General features: G+C 42.1%; 2 protein-coding genes across 29 annotated transcripts in view; one reads left to right on the top strand and one right to left on the bottom strand.

Annotated features, from left to right (window-relative positions):
* tns1b (tensin 1b) overlaps nucleotides 1–17,598 on the top strand; it is a 196,900-nt gene that overhangs the window by 121,797 nt on the left and 57,505 nt on the right. For 22 of the 28 annotated variants that reach the window (XM_085764453.1, XM_085764458.1, XM_085764455.1 and 19 more), the window contains 3 exons: nucleotides 4,103–4,144; nucleotides 10,376–10,425; nucleotides 14,937–15,108. In XM_085764453.1, coding sequence (XP_085620579.1) covers nucleotides 4,103–4,144; nucleotides 10,376–10,425; nucleotides 14,937–15,108 — 264 coding nt within the window. Of the gene's footprint in view, nucleotides 1–4,102; nucleotides 4,145–7,340; nucleotides 7,656–10,375; nucleotides 10,426–14,936; nucleotides 15,109–17,598 lie in introns of those variants that run through there. The other 6 variants (XM_085764467.1, XM_085764465.1, XM_085764462.1 and 3 more) reach the window with 3 other exon arrangements.
* The window catches only part of znf142 (zinc finger protein 142), a 211,709-nt gene that overhangs the window by 172,590 nt on the left and 21,521 nt on the right, over nucleotides 1–17,598 (bottom strand). The gene's annotated exons all lie outside the window — the stretch shown is intronic.

Here is a 17,598-nt window from a genome sequence, read left to right as displayed (position 1 = left end):
AAGACTGTCATAGTTTGCTCCTATTGTTGCAGCTACCACTACTTTATCTCCTGCTGTGGTTTGCAGCCACTTGTATCAATATAAAAACAATCTGCTTTTGAAAGTCGGGGTTGAACTTCTGCTTTGTAGCACTGTTGTCGTGTCCCCAGATCTCAGCAGTAACTCTGGGCAGTTCAGTGTTTTCATAGCTGATATAAATGACGCCCAAAGCTGTGAAAATAAGACGGGAGTTGTTCCCTCCACTAATGTGTGATCAGTAGCTCTTTGTGCGATCAGTACAGCAGCAGCTGGCCGGAGCAGGTTGGTTCAACATGACGGACTGCAGAGGAAAGCCTGGAAACACTGAACCTGACATTTTATCACCCTGGTTATTGATTCTGTTGTGATGATGTTTACTGATCAACAGCCTGTACTGAGCTGCTACAGTATGCATCATGATGCTCAGCTGACTTGGCTAAAGGTGGTGGTGTGTAGCTCTGAGCTAGGGAAGAGCCTGAGTCAGAAAGTCAGAGTATTAAGTTGATGCACTTGAAAACATAGTGTGTATTCCACTGGCCGGTACATACTCTGCGATTTGGGGCCGTAACAGATGAAAGATGACCATCGTAGGAGAATCGTGGCAAAATCTTTTCTAAATCAGCCGTCTTATGTCACACTGTGAAACAGGTTCAAGGACGGCCGTTGTCAGTGTCTTGCGACCAAAGATAAAAAGATAAAATTCTGACAGTGTCAGAAAACTGCTACGACCTACGTCTATTAATCAGCTGATGGACGAGGGCTATCAGTTTTACTATGGTGGCGCAGATGGTAGGGATGAGCAATGATTTTCGAGTAAATAGTCATTCAATAAAAAAAAAAGAATAGTTTATGTCGTCTTGTCTGGAAAAGTGTAAATGCGTCACCTGCGAGTTCAGTAAAACAATCATCGTACAATCCGCACTCATCAAACTTGACGTTGTTCCAAAGATTATTAGATCCATGTTGCATAGTGTGTCATGCAATAATCTTATAAGACTGCTAAAATCGCACAGTGTACAGTATAGAGGCCATTGGTCTGGTCTTATCAGGTGCATTGAGACTGTGGCTTTGTGTTTCACTTGGCCTGCAGGTTCTGCAAAGCTCTTGGCTAACAGAACCAGTGTTTTTTGTTGTTGTTTTTTTTAATCTTCTTTATTGTTGCATCGTTGGTGCTGATTATGGCTGAAGACCAGAGCTGCTGCAGTTTGTCCACTTGTTCAAACTGACAGTTTAATTCACTGCAGGGCCCAGGTTCCTCCAGCTTTGGAGGATTTCTGAGATGTTTATCTACAGAACAGAGAGTTGCAGTCTTGATCTGACACGGGGCTGCAGGATCCTGGGTAAAACAACAAGAAACATGATTGTCTCTCTGAGAATTAAGATGATCATTCAGGTTGTGAGATTCTGCCATGGAAAAAAAAATCAAGTTTCTCCAAAGTCAGACATTCCAAATTATACGCATCATGGCTTTGAACGCAGCGTTGTCTGTTGTCACTCAGTGTCCTGGGTTGCTGTCTCCCAGCTGAACACAAACGCAGCACTCTGTAATTTGGCTCTGAGCACAGTTGTAGACCCTGAGATCTGACCCCTCGGTGTTGAATCTGCCGCTGTCACTATGACACAGCAGATTCAGGGTCAGCGGGGAGGATGCTCCAAAAACCACTGAGTCATTTCAGTCCTTGATATATACAGTTTATTAAATCAGAGTCTATTCTGGGCTCAGGATATGAGATAGGGTGACGGTAACCGTGCAGGAGTTTAAGGTCTGATGTGGAAAGTGTTTGATTCCAGCCTCGGTGCTGCAGGTCCACCTCACATGTTTCCTTTGAAGGGAAACTGCAAACACTTCCTCTGTGGACTGTTTTGCTGATACGCAATTTCCCAGGCTTTCTGAATTAGACGCACAAGCTCCAGCGACAACACACGCAGGCAGACACACACACATACAGTACACACCGGCCATCTGGCTGCAATTGCACAAAGCGGAAATGCACATGTCAGAAAATATCATTGTGAGAATTGTTTGTGTAAGTGTGTGTTTTTCCTGGGTATACACACACACACATACACACACACACACACACACACACAATAGGCTCTATTTGTGCGGAGATGCCTGTGGCTGCAAACTGTAGCCTCAGAGCAAATCCTCTGTCTGCATTTAGAGCCTCAAACATCAGCCTGCAGTTTCCTCTTCCTCCGGTCCTGGAGGCAGCTCGCTCTGCTGTCCTCCATGTGTGTTGACGTATCACAGCAACACACAGTCACACACCTGCCAGGCAGAGAGAGAGGGAGCGAGTAGATCTTTGGCTGCTTTTAAACCCGTATGTTACTAGTCAGGCTGCAGTTCAGGATAAAGTCTGGATGGTTCTCTCACTCTCTCCCTTGTTGCTGGTACAGTGTGGGGGTTTTGGAGTCTGTGCTGTGGGGCCTGCACAGCCAGACTATAATTGACCCTTTGCATTGACTGTTTATATTCCACCGAAGCTTTCTGAAGAAGCGGAGCATCCTTGTTGCTGCCCTGCCCTGTGTGGGGATGTCACTACCATGCAGGGTTTCCACTGTGTTGATTTAGAAGCAGGGCCATTGTATAGGGGAGAAAGGTGAGGATAATTCTTGGGGTCCAGCACCCAGTAGTCTAATCTTTGTATGACTGAATTATTCTGCATAAGACCCTGACTAATACTAACGCTGCATTAGCATCAAAACAAAGTAAATAAAAAATTATAATACGTACGTAGTCTAAGAAAGAAGGGGAAAAGTCAGGGGGCAGGGGCCCACTTTAGTATTCTTTGAGGAGGCCCCGAATTCCTAGCAACAGCCCTGTTTAGAAGAGAAGTACTCGGAGGGAAATATTTGAATCAAGGAATAAAAATATAATACTTTACAAGGCAAATACTTTCAATACTTTTTAATATTGTCTGTAGCCTACTTGATCAGTACTAAAATGTTGAGGCTCAACATCCCAGCCTGCTCCTGTTCTGTGTTCTGTTAAGTGCGGAGTAGTTTATCAAGTCACAATGAGCAGTCAAGCATTCATGACATCCCAACTGTGCTCTGTACCAGACACTGTCATTTGTTGTGTACCTCCTGTGTATAGTTTTGTACAGTCAGCCAAATACACAGTGTTGCCAATTAAGTTGGAATCATTTTGTTTTCAGACACATTCCTCTTTTTATTCCTATTATAAAGGTTAATTGTGGTATTTATTTTTCACAGTGATGTGTTTGGAAGAGATTGATCAATAAAGTTTTGAGATAAATATACACTTTATCAAGAATAAATCACAATCATTTCATGAGAAGAGGTAAAATAATATTTTATTCCAACTTCATGGACAACAGTGTATCTTCCTCTCATGCGTTATATGACTGGTGTTTATATGATTGCGGAGACTGAACTTTTCAGTGCTTCATTTCGTATGTAACATCTGTGTGTGTTGGGTTGGCCACGCCCCCCTGAGGCCATGACATCATGGATCGCTCCGATGGCTTTTTCTTCTGCTCTCCTCCACCACAAAACGTCGCTTTCATCTTTTCTCCCTCTCCACCCCCCGAGCCTGACCTCCCATTTGCTCTCGTTTCCTGACCGTCCCCTTCATCTTCATCTTCCTTCACTTCTCAGTCTCCTTCCTTTCCTCTTTGTGTCTTTCTTTGTCCCTTTTCCTCCTCTCCCACTTTGTCTCTCTTGGCCTAGTCCTCTCTCTCTCTGTCTCTCATTCTCCCTGTCTCTCTCTGTCCATAGCTGTATATGGCGTTGGAAGAGAGAGTTCCACGGATGGGCTCTCTGCTCTTGGCTAATGGAAGCAGACTTGTCTCTTTGTGTAAATATTTGCACAGAGGGATTATAGATGGTCCCACGCATTCAAGGTGGAGCCCCGCTCCGCTCCAGGCCACATTAGGGCAAAGAATGGTGCTGAGTGTAGCTGTAACTTAACATGAGGAGAGATGAGATAAGGCGACGTGAGATGATGTGACGTGACACAACAAAACACAGCGATGAGGTTCTGAGGTGTTTCTGAGGTGTCGCAGGTTCTGATCTCACTTTCTGTCCCTGTCTTGTCTTTTTGTCTTTTTTCAAACAGGCGCCCAGCAGTGACCTCCCTCTCAAACATGTAGACACCTTGGTGAGTTTCCTCCTCTGTGTTTTTATTATTTCACTACTCACTGAAGGAGCCCATTCATCTGCCTCTGTACTGTAACAGCGCCCGGGCCATATGTGTTGTGTGATGTGGGAAAGGTAGTAATTACAGTATGAAAGGGATAGAGATGTTCCAGCTGCTATAAACAACATCTTCTTCTACTTCATATACAGCAAATTACATTTCAAACATCTGAAAATTATGATCAATAAAAGACTCTGTAGAAGCACAAGAGTGTCCACAGGAAGAAATGTTTATTTATTCTGGCTGTTGAACTGGCTCTATGTGCTGCATATTGTTCATGAAGCAGCTCTTTGTACCAGGTAATGACAGGCTCATCATCTTGTTGTACTGGAACAAATAGCTTTGTTTAACCCAGATTAAAGGGATAGTTCATCATTTTTAACCCATATATTCATAGAGGTAGGTTCATTACCTTTAATTATTGGTGCATGTTGTTTTGAGATCTGCGGGGCAGAGACGTGGGCTGCTCAGCTAACACAATGGAGGTGAATGGTACAGGTCCCCTGTCCCTCATCAAACTCATCAAATACACAATCCAACAACTCCAAAACACTCTTGTGGACCTGCACATTCACCACGCTATGAAATAATCATGTGTAATTATGTAACATTACGACACACGAAACAATTACATGGAACTACTTGCACTTTTGAAATCACTCCGCCCAGCAGCCGTTTCTAGAATGTAGTTCCAGCATTGCATTTGCCTCGAAAACAACTCTGTCTCATAATATTACATTATTATTTCACATCGTGGGGAATGTGCAGGTCCATGAGAGAGTTTTGGAGTTGTTGGATTGTGTATTTGATTAGTTTTGAGGGACAGGGGACCTGTTCCATTCACCTCCATTGTGTTCACTGAGCAGCTCACGTCTCTGCCCCGCAGATCTCAAAACAACATGCACCGATAATTAAAGGTAATGAGCCTACTGCTACTCTAGAGATTACGGCAATAGGTGAATTTGCCAAAATGTTGAACTATCCCTTTAACTGTTGGAGCAATCAGCTGATTCTGTTCCCATGACACCGGGTTTTTAAGGAAACATCAGACACATGCAGTCTCTATGAAGAGCTGCTGATCTATGAGCAGAGAGATTTTGTCAGTGCAACATATTGTGATGCAAAGGTTCAGTCGGTGCCTCATGCCAGACACATGAAACATGCAGGTAAGTTGAAGGTCATTACATGTCAATATCAGCACATCTCATTGGATGTAAATCACAAGCATACATTGCAACACCTGCAGCTGTCTTTAGCCTTAGAGTTCTGTCTGTTCTACGTGTGAAGAGACATATTATTGCCCTGTGAATGTATGGAAAATGAATTTGTCAAGAACAGTTAATACACCTTTTATTGTGAAGGAGACTGACTGTATCATCATGTTCTTATAGCTGTTTTTAATGTTGTGGTGGTTTGACCATCTTGATCTTCAGCCCAGACACCCCCGCTGTTTTATAACCCAAACATGGTTGTTATGGAAATATTGATGGAAATTAAATTAAAACGGTCATTGACTTCCCCCCCGTACAGTACGTGCATGTCGGGGTCAATACACACACACAAAATCGAAGACTACATGTTTGCCTTGGACTCTCTTGGCTCTAGTTGACTATGACACAACTTCCTGCGAGTTGTATTTTGTCTGGGAAAGGAAGGCTCAAGTAACCAATTTAGAGTTACCACCCAAAGCCAAGTGCCCACTTTCTCCACAAGGACCAAAATAAACACAAATGCACCAGTGTGCCTCTGCGTGCGTGCGTGTGTCTGTGTATGTGTGGCTGCTTTTATTGGCATTTCCTTTGTTATCCCTAAGTTTTCTTCACACAGTGTAGTAGAGCAACACAGTTTTCCAGTTTTCCCTCTCGAGTCCTGTTTTGCTGTGCGCCCTAACCGAGGGGCCGAGCTTTGAAACACAGTCATCACTGCACATATGTGATTAAATGAGTGTGTTTGACACATGCTGTATGATCACATGTGTGTGCGTCTTGCATGAGTGCGTGTGTGTGTAAGTGTGTGAGTGCAGTGCAGCTGCTACTGTCTGGTCATGGGCATTTGCTGTGTGGTTACACTGTGACGTGTGGGAGATGTTTGACCACGCCTCATCGCCTCGGAGCATCAAAAAGATTTGTCTCATGACTGTGTGAGCTTCTCTTGCTCCACTTGATGAGTTTCTAGTCGGTTTGGTTGCTTTAGTGTCTTTCTGCTTTCTCGACTCTCCTATGTTTTTATTCGATTAGAACTATACATTGTTGTTAAATCAGATAGAGGTAGCAGCACTTCAGTTCATAACAGAAACCTAAGAAAACCACAAGAAATAGGCAAAAAGCGGCACTTATATCACCTGTGCAAATGAGAAGCCCACCTTAAAGGTACCATATAGTAAAAAGGCTTTTCGGATTTTACAGTAAAGGAAGTCTAGGTTCTATATTAATGCTGTAAAAACACCAAAGCTTCAGTCCAGAGAAATACACACAGCCTGTATTTAGGAACTGAGCCTTAAAATGTGTCATCTGGACTTCTGTAACTTTGTGATGTCACAACAAATCAGTCACCGCCCCCAACCATGCCTCAAGCCCCGCCCACCTGGACCCATCGCACAAGCTTGCAGGATTTGGTTTCTCTGAATGTTTTACCTGAAGTCTCATCTATATTTTTTAAAAAACAGCAATCACAAAAGAGTCTTAGCGCCTCCTTTCCTCTTATTGGCTCGCTAATGTGTTGTTGCTGCAGATCCAGAGAGAAAACAAAGAAAGGAGATGAACAAGTACACGGAAAGGTGTTTTTGTTCCTAAAACCACAAATATATCTTCTTATGGACACTTTGAATGGAACACAATAACAGTGTAAAAAACGTGGGACCTTTAATGTCAGGATGTGGTTTCACAGTTGAATAAATATAAACACAATAACACGTTTTCATGGACGTGACTTTAAACACAAAGTGGTGGCGAGCTGCAGTCAGCTGACTGTGAATGTCCATGCGTTTGTGTACAAACATGCATCATTTTCCATGTTTACCTAAAGAGACAGAAGCAATTTAGATCGTACATAGATGAAAACAAAGAGGGAGGGAGGGAGAGAGTTGAATATGAGAGGGGTGGGGGGTGAGATAACGTGATGGGAGGCAGAGTGAGAGAGAGAAGGGGCCAGTTACACAGACGGAGAGAAGGAGAGAAGGGAGAACACAGAGGGACGAGTCAAGGAGCGCTGGTCTGAGCTGGAGCATGTAGTGGCCCACTGCAGGCAGCTGCCCAAAATAGAGCCCTGGGTTCTCTTTTTTTTTTTTTTTTCTTCTCCTCCTCCGCTGTCAGAGAAAAGGGAGAGGTTTCACAGAGGAAACTTCACTGCCGGACACAAAGCGGTGAGAGGCAGAGGGAACTCTCCAGAGATGAACCGAGGAGGGTCTTTGAGAAGGCAGCTCTCCTCTTTGAGGGGGGCATGGCGATGGAGTACGGGCTACCTTTTCAGGAAGGTAGGAGATGGATGGATGGTTGGGTGGGTGGATGTAGTTTGTTGCGACTGGAGAGCCACCTGGAGAAGTAGTCACGGGGTCTTGTTAGTTTTCTACTTTTCGAATCCGCTCCTTCCCTGCTTGTTTTCTTTTCTTTCTTTTTTTTGGTCATGGAATCGTTTCTCTCGTCTCCTTCGCGGACTTTTACCAGCCCCCAACGTCTTCTCCTGCCCTTCCTCCTTCCCTCCCTTTGCTCTTTCTCAGATGGTTAATTTGTATGGCCTGCTTGTAAAGTCAACCTCCCCAGATGGTTTTCATCTGGAAACAGGCCTTGCAGGACCCCCCACTCCAGTTCCCACCTCCTCCTCCTCCTCCTCTTGCTCACCCACTCCCTCCCTCCATTCCCCCCGATTCCCCCAATGCACGTTCTCAAAGGAGAGGAGCAGCTTTTTGGATACAAGCTGTGAAGTTGGTTTGTTTCAATGCAAGAAATATATCAAATCCATGTTTCCTTTCGTTGCAGCAGCGATTTAAAAATGGACACGTATCCCATGATTCATTAAAGTTTATTGCTGTAGAATACACTCCATTCATAGACTCCCGTCACTTGAACATAATGATGTCTTTCAGTCTTTTTAATGACAGAAACATCAATGTGACCACAGTGAAAGTTATTGTCCTCCTTCGTGACCGTAGCTTCTTCGCCATGCTTTCATTCGCCCACATGGTTGCACTTGAACGTAAATATTGTGGCTCATAAAGTCGGCCGTGCACCACTTCAGACTAATGTGCAGCAAAAACTGTGAATTAGCTGCAGCGCGGGACACCACGCCACCTCCACTGAACTCTCTTTCTCTCTCTCTCTCTCTGCTCTCCCACTCTCTAATTAAGATGTTTCTGTTTCTTTGTTTTCTGGCTGGTTCAACAGGCTGGTGGCACCATGTCATTTTTGTGCTGCCACACCAGAGTTTCTCAGACATGTTTATACCTTGATGGTTTGATCGACCACTCATCACGAGCACTCTCATGCTCTGTGTGTCCGTCTCTTCTCAGGCCATTTGCCTCTGCTCATTCATCTCTGTCCTCCTCTGGACACTCGCTGCACTTCATAGCCCCTTGCAACACACTGAAATGTTTAGGCCAGAACAAAGATACAAAGACAAGAAAAAGGGGGCGAGCGTGCGTGTGAATGTTCACAATCCACGATTGAGCAAAAAAAATAATAAGGAGGTTTATTTGCTGGGAAAGAAAACAACTTAGTCAAAGACTGTGACAACTGATTAGTTTGTGTTTCATTCAGTCTCTTCAGTTCACACAACACTGTTTACATCAGTCACTGCAATTCCAGTTCCTGATTTCTTTTTTTCCCCCTCCTCCTTGATCAACCTTTAACTTCACTGGGGTCACCTCAGAGTGTTCCTGTTTCACATCATACTGTAGGAGATGTATTTACTTCAGTAACCTGTTATTTACTCTGCTTTAGTTCACCAGCAATGTGATTAAAATGTAGTTTCCTCATCAAGAGGAACCAGATCGTGGTGTGTGCACAGTGCAGCGTCGGCCTGGCTGGAGACGTCTCCTCTGGCAGAGCCTCCTCATGAGGCAATGAGCTTCACAAATTGATAAATCGCTAAACTTGGGAAAACTGAGGGATTTCGTAAAACCCATCATTACATTTTAGCGCATTTTCTTTCAAAAGCACAACTATAAATCAAATCTAAAAGATTATCACACAGATACACTGCAAAACATCAAAATCTTTCCAAGAATATTTGTCTTATTTCTTGTCAAAATGTCTCATTTCTAGTCAAAACTAATCTCTTTCCACTTAAAACAAGACTCATCACCTAAAATGTACTTGTTTTTAGATCATTTTCACTTATTTCAAACAAATTTTCACTTGTAATAAGTAGAAACATCTGCCAGAAAGAAAAACTTGCTCCACTATCAGATTTTTCTACTTATTTCAAGTGAAAATATGCTTGAAATAAGTAACAATGTCTAAAAACAAGCTACTTTTTATATGATGAGTCTTATTTTTAGGTATAATGAGATTTGTTTTGACTAGAAATAAGACAAATATTCTTGGTAAGATTTTGAGTTTTTGCAGTGTACTGTGCACTGACCTGCAGTCAGCTGTTAGCAGAGCAGAGCAGAGCATGCTGAAACTCATCCAGGGATAAGAGACTGGCGCTCTTCACACCGGTTGGTTAGCCAGCCAGTCTGATCTAATGGATGATGATGGATAACACCCCCCCGCCCCCCACCACTCCTGCATGTGTACATGTGACCCCAAACACCTCAGGGGAGTGAGCAAGTCCACATGGCCTTTGACCCTACTCCTTGAGCCGGTCTGAGGGGGGGGGGCAGGCCTGGTGGAGCCAAACACAGTCAATCACCTTCAGCCACACTTCCTCTGCGGGCGAGGGGCCTCTCTGCGTTGCTTTGTGGGGGTGCTGCACCAAAACCATCCTCACATGGCACAGCAACAGCAGCCAGTCCCGAGATGCACTTCACACTTTTTATACTGTGTGATTGAATACAATTGCATCACAGCACTGGAGCAAGTCAGGCCGCACATTAGTTTAATCTTCAAGCTGCATTTTTTCCCTCTCAGTGACGGACATTACATGTATCATATCATGGGTCTGTCTGTGTGTCTGTCTGAAGCTAGAATTGTTGATGCTGGGCTGCATTTTGCAGGCCGATGGTTAAAGCTCTGGTGTCTTTGTGTTTTGCAGGGCTCCACAAAATCCTCAAAGAGCATGGATTCGCGGCGCAGACCATCAAGGTAGGAGATCTCTTCTCTTCTCTTCTCTTCTCTTCTCTTCTCTTCTCTTCTCTTCTCTTCTCTTCTCTTCTCTAGTAGCTAATCTCCTCTATTGTCCTCAAAAACTCGGAAAGATAATGAAGGAGGTGAAACAAATATTAAACAAACTTGGCCTATGAACATATGAGTGGCTAGTTTAGATGTAATGTGATATTTGATTTTCTTTTTTTTATCAGGGGCATTCATAAAGCAACATACCCCGCCATTGAACTGGATCTCACACTGTTTTGTTGGACACAAAGATATTTGGTGTCAGACCCTCTCACCTCAGTCCTCAGGGAGTCACAGATGTTGTTGGTTGTGTAATTAAAGTGTAAAACTTGACCCCACAACAGTTCATGTTGATGTGCTGTGCTGAGCTTGAGTGACGGTCAGTAAAACCAGACTAGATACCACTACGGCTATAAAAACAGTTTAGCATCAGTGTTTTTAACAGAGTATACAGAGAATGTGTGAGTTCATAAACTAAATGGATTACAGTCAGTTCTGTCCATATAAAGTCTGTGTGTAACAGTCCAGTCACATGGCAGTTGTCTCTTATGTAATAGTCTGGCTGAATGAAGATGTAGTAGTCCAAGACCGTATGTGTCATATAGACACATTCTATACTGCTAGTTTACAATAAGTAACATTCTCACCCGCTGTTTCAAATTGAAGTTGAATCACATGAATACACCACAATCAACAAAGAAACAAACTAGTAAATAACCTCACAGGTGTCAGCTCTGATATAGGTTTGTTCATCAGACTGCAATGTTATTGCATGAATTTTGAATTGTAAGTTATTTGTAGAGTTGCTCACCGCTCACCTTCTAAAAAAGTGTTTGATGCACTGTTAGTTAAAAAGGTTACATCAGGATACACAAATGCAAATTCATGAGCTGCTCTTCACATTTTAATGAGCTCATTGGCGATAAGAGTCTTGTTCTCATAGGAGTAACATGGTGTTTCAACTAAAACTCAAGTCAAATTTTATTTATATAGCACATTTAAAGGGATAGTTCAACATTTTGGCAAATTGACCCATTGCCATAATCAGTATAGTCATAGCAGTAGGTTTGTTACCTTTATTTGTCGGTGCAAGCTATTTTTAGAACGGCCGAGCCCCGATCAGCAGTGGTTTTGCATAAATTTACCTCGAAAAAAACTCTGTCTCATAACGTTCTGTTATTATCTCATAGCGTGGTGAATGTGCAGGTCACAACTTGTCCACCAGCATTTTGGAGTTGTTGGATTGTGTATTTGATGAGTTTGATGAGGGAAACCAAGAAATCCCATGAGCCTTCATAGCGTAGCTCTGAGCAGCTCGCGGCTCTGCTTCACCACAGCTTGCACCGACAATTAAAGATAACGAACACTGCTATGACTATAGGGATTGTGGCAACTCCCAAAACTATAGGGATTTGGGCCAATTTGCCAAAATGTTGAACTATCCCTTTAAAAACAACTAAAGTGGCCCAAAGTGCAGTATATGTGCTCTAATTCCCAAATGGAACATCATGCAATAATGTTAAAGGTTTAAAATGTCTTTAATAATGTTTGGCTGAGCTGGTTAAGAACTGTAGCAATTTACTTATTCTTTTGCCCATCTGTAAACATCCCTTTGAGCTGGAAAAGCTAACTTAGCTAAAAGGGACTTTGTTCTCATAGTAGTAATAATACTCTAGGTGCTATTTCTCTGTGGGTTTATCACTGTGAGAAATCACTTTCACACAAAAATGACAGCAGTGGCCAAAACCCTTGTCAAGCAGCAAGAAACCTGAAGTCATAAGTTCGCTTGATAAATTGTTCTAATAACAAAACAAAAACAGAAAAAAAGATCGAATCATAGCAGGTAGTGAGTTTAATCTGAACTGGTCATTCCACTCGGTTCATGAGAAACTGAAGGTCTTTGCCACTAATCATGAACTGTGACAGGTCCGATCACAAGCTTGGATGAAGCAGAGCGCTCAGCATTTTAAACAAAGGAAAGAGAAGAGTCGTGGACGCTCATTTTTATTAATAAAAAATATTTGGCAGCGCTTTTTACAGCCTAAGGTCTCAGGTTTCCTGATAAAACATTCCTGCTTCACAGTTGGTGTTTGTCCAAATCACAAATGAGATCACTGCAGCGCTGAAATTGAGCGTGTTGAGATAATGCGTCATTCGTCAAATGCGACGTGCAGAAAAAAAAGAGCAATCGCTTCATCTCTTCAGCTGATGAGAAGCAGGTTGGAGCCCAGCCGGCCTTGCGCACGCTGGTGGATCTGGACCAGAATCAAAACCGCAGGTCTATATTGGCCCCCGACTGCACCCAGAGGCCAAACACATACATATGCAGAGAGCCATTGGGAGATGGAAAGAGGAGAAGAAAGAGAGACGAGCAGATAAGAGAAAGAAATACTAATAAAGATGGAAATTGAGAGATCCAGGTAAAAGAAATAGTAGGAAAGCAAAAGAAAATATTTAATTACAAACTTTAAAAACACAATCTTTAGCACAATTTAAAAGTCAGATCTTTATCTCAGCACATGAAAGAGAACATGTGTGACGTATCAGTCTCTCCTTTATCTTTAGTGATGAATAATTTCCAGTAAGCAGGTTCTGAGTGGCTCCAGATGTACAGTGCCGAGCAGGTTACTGTATTTGCATGGTAACACTGCGGCGATCCTCTCTCCCAGACATATGAGCAATTTCCTCAGGGGCCACTCACTGCTGACAAATGTGGGAAATATGCTGCAGTCTGAGCGCTAAGGGGCCAGACACCCTCTCCCCTTAACCTCTTCATCTCACCCTACATGTTGGGTTATTTCTCTGTGGACCTTTTGTAATGAAGTCTGATAAAGACAAGATCCACTGAGGCGTTTAAGGAAAACTGTTATACCCAAAGCAGCAGTTAAATGTGGTGGGAAAATATGCTTATTTACTTTCTTGCTAAGAGCTTAGATGAGAAGATAAATACCACATTAATGTCTCTGTGGTGAAAATACAGTGATAGGCCACAGCTGGTTAGCTTATAGCCTAGCATAAATTGGAAACAAGGGGGAAACAGTTAGCCGCCACTGATTAACAAGGTCACTTCCTGTTTGTGTGATCCATTCAAGAACTAAAATATAAAACCAGCAAAGTGCAAAGGGTTACATGTGACTGCTTCACGGTAGCTAACCCTAACCCTATCTGTTAATACTTTATGCTAAGATATCAAGCTTCTAGCTTTAGCCTTATGTTTATGGGATAAATCGCTAAGCCTTTCATCTCACTTGATGCCAGAGAGTGATTGAGTCTTGCCTAGTATATCAAAGTATTCTGTTTAATAAGCCATGACACGCCGCTTTTATCTCCAAAGAACTATCATTGAGGCAAACTAAAGATAAGGAGATAACTACATTTTTTTGACTTCAGTCTGATTATTTTGTGGCAGAGAACTGGATGATGCTACACTGTTTTGAGATGTTTGATAGATATTTAATTTCAAACCAGACTTGGAGAACATTTTCACTTAAAAATAAACCTTCAGTGCCAATCCAGTTTTTGTTTGATCTGTAATCACGCTCTATTTCCTTCTTTGGAGCTTTGCAATACTTTGATAGGCCTAATCTGGTGTGTTCATTTTCTCCTCACTCTTGTTTTCCCCACACAGCATGTGTTTAATGCAGTGAGAGGAGCTGACATTTTTTGGGGTTAGATATTATAAGCCATCGTGCTGTCACAGTGGATGTGGTATTTGTGCTGTTCAATGCCTTGACCTTATTAGGATATTGTTCCACATCGGAGAGAGGCCGCTGCGTTGTGCGGTTGTGTGTAGCGTATATTTATGTGTTGGCTCCAAATGAGCGACTCCTCGGCCGTGGAGAGACAGGAGTTAAAAGTAGAGACAAACGTGAAAATTCAGTCCTGATATGATGTGTCATGTGGCATCTCTGTGAAAGAAATGAGTGTTTTCCTCTTAAATCACGAGGATGAATCACACAGCAGTGACGTCATCTGTATAAAACATTTTCACCAGGGGATTTCTGTAAAATAATATTTACTTTGGATGATTTAAAATGTTCGGTATCTGCTGCGGTTAAAAAAAAAATGTTGATAAAGTACAGTCTTATTGCCCTAGAGTGTAAAAGTGAAGAGCATCCATCGTTTTTAACCGAGTCATGGTGACACAGCCACAGTTTATGGGAGAAATAATTTTTCCTGTAGAAGAAGTAGAAACCTGTGAATAACAACTGATATGTGGAGAAACCTGACCAACTTTAGGCACTTTGTCAGTCTTGCAGCTGGTATTCTGTGCTGCAGCAGCTGGTCTGATAAACACAAGCATGCCTGTATAAATCACATGTGCTGCATTACTGTAGGTATTAAATTCCTCCAGACAGCTGTCTTTTGTGGTGCACCAGTTGTTTTGTTCATGCACAGAGGAGCCACGCTTATGCAAAACTGCCCAGTGCAGTTACAGTAGAATTTTCTAAAGAGCAAAATGCTTCTCCTCTCTCTGACAGGAGTGTGAGCCTGCTACAGGCCCTGGATGAGAGCTACGAGCTGGACCTGATCTACATCACAGAGAGGATCATCTCCGTCTCCTTCCCCAGCAGTGTGGACGAGCAGAGCTACGCTGCCAACTTGCGGGAGGTGGCCTCCATGCTGCGCTCCAAGCACGGTCACAACTACCTGGTACGAGCTCCTGTGCACATGTGGATGATCCTGGAAGGGATCGAGCCATTCACTTTCAAATGAAACGAAGCAAGAAAAGTATAAGCGCAGGCAGAATCAAGGAGTCAGTGGAGCTGCTCAGGTCAGCTGATCATCAGTTGGTTTTCCTCACCTCCAACTGTACACACATTCAGTCAGCAGAGGATTTATGAAACATCAGTATCTCCATACATCTGTATACACCTGGCACAATAGTTGCTGTCTCCTGGTTATTGGTAAACTGGAACTTCACTACCTAAAAGTCTTCACCCAGTCATCTGTCACACTGTAGATTTTTCCAGTAAGAGAGATCCTATGAGATAATAACAGAACGTTACGAGTTCTTTCCGAGGCAAATGCAGAGACTGCTTGCCCAAAAACTGCATCCAACAGGAACACGCATCAGCGGTTTTGCATTTACCTTGAAAACAACTCTGTCTCGTAACGTTCCGTTATTATCTCATAGCGTGGTGAATGTGCAGGTCACAACTTGTCCACCAGAGCGTTTTGGAGTTGTTGGATTGTGTATTTGATGAGTTTGATGAGGGAAACCAAGAAATCCCATGAGCCTCTGTATAGCGTATCTGTGAGCAGCTTGCGACTCTGCTCTGCCGTTCTAAAAATAGCTTGCACCCTGGAGTTGTAGCCTAGCATACCTATCATTAGTTATTAAAAAATTGGGTTACAGGTTAGTATATTAGAGAGGCTCTGTTCAGCTAGAGCTGGTGTAACAATAGTCAGTAATGATTGTTGTTTTGGTTTAACATTAGCAGCACTGTCCTTTGTATTGTAATGGTTTGTTTGTCCTGATCCTTCTTCTATCAAATATATGTAAAACAAAATGTTTGAAAATGCAGATGCTGAAGCATGAATCTAACATTTGTGTTGTATTTCAAAGTAACCCTGAATATAATTCCAGAGCAAACAGAGTCTAACTAGCACAAGAACAGTGCTGACTCTCCATATGTGGATATTCAGCTAGTTACATCTAAGATACGATAATATAACAAAATAGCTTCAGCCTCAGCCTTTGACATCCTTACACAGTTGGGGATTAGCATTTTTGTCATGCAGCCATCAAATGCAATTTTAAGACTCCTTTGAGGGTTTATTCTTTGGCTTGAAAAATCAAAGAGATGGACTTGAACATGGAGTTTTCAACCAGTATATTGCAATATTATTAGTTATCTGATGCAGATAATAGAATCTGCTATTAACAATTTTATGTCTGCCAAAATGAGAGCGAAGGGAATGTCAGCACTCACAGATACATAGTCCTCTTGTTTAATGTAGTGCAGAGCATGAACCCATTTCAGCTATAGGCCATTGTCAGTGTTAACCAAAGCAGTGGATGTGATCCTTTGTAGAGACAGAAGAGTTTTAAACTCACACTGACAAAGAGAACACACGATCGCTTTATGAAATGCATCTGTTTGAGAATCATCCAGAGGCAACGCCCCCAAGGAGGGAGGTGTGGCCATGACAACAGCATCAGATGATGACAAACAAACTAATAGTCCAGGCAAAATAACGTTTTACGACAGACTAATTGTAATAGAATTTTTTTCCAGAAGGTGTCCAGAACAACATTCTAAAAGTCCTAAGAAATCCTAGTTGGGGAAATATGTTTAATTCTCATCAATCCAAGATTGATTTACTGTATAAAGTCTATGGTGCCAATATGGGGCTATTTTTTTTCCTTTATTCCTGTCACAATGAAACTTTACACAATGAAAGTATCCATGAAATGTAACATTTTTTGTATTACAAGTTTCGGTAACACTTTATAATGAGTACACACTATTAAGCATTAGTTAAGCATTAATAAATATTGAATTCATCATTTATAACACATGAATACTCATTAGTATGTAGTTAGTAAACATAGTTATACATGTTTTACTCATCATTGATAAGCACAGTAGTTATGGATTAGTAAACACTGAATTCATCATTTATAAAGCATGTTTCTGACGTAAATACTCATTAGTAAGTGGTTTACAATCACAGTTGTAAATGTTTTACTCTTCATTAATAAGCTCATCTATATAAATGATGGATTCAGCATTCCCAAGCGCTCTTACGCGTTCAGTATGAATGGTTAGTGAGTGTTAGTAAATGATTTATAAAAACTCACAAATTTCATTTCCAATGGATGACTTATAAACAGTTATTAATGCAGGAATTCATGAATTCAGGCAGTTACAAAGCACTTACTACTTGTTAATTAAGTATTTTGTGTGAGCTCATCTAAAGTGGGCACTATCTATGCCTTATAGAGCATTTACAAATGAGATATTAAGGCTGCAATGCCTCAAGACTCATAAAAGTCTTGGTTATCTTAACAGACCAAGGAGAGACACAACACAAAGGGATAGTTCATATTGCATTGTATTTATTGCAACTTCCCAACATATTGTAACTGTTCTGTTGATGTAAAACAAGGGTAAGCATGGCAGAATAAAAACGCCA

The sequence above is a fragment of the Trachurus japonicus genome, chromosome 21, assembly GCF_045865225.1.
Source record: "Trachurus japonicus isolate A0001 chromosome 21, Traja_1.0".
Classification (NCBI taxonomy): domain Eukaryota; kingdom Metazoa; phylum Chordata; class Actinopteri; order Carangiformes; family Carangidae; genus Trachurus; species Trachurus japonicus.
The sequence above is the reverse complement of the archived record's forward strand: the minus strand, read 5'-3'. Positions and strand labels throughout refer to the sequence as shown.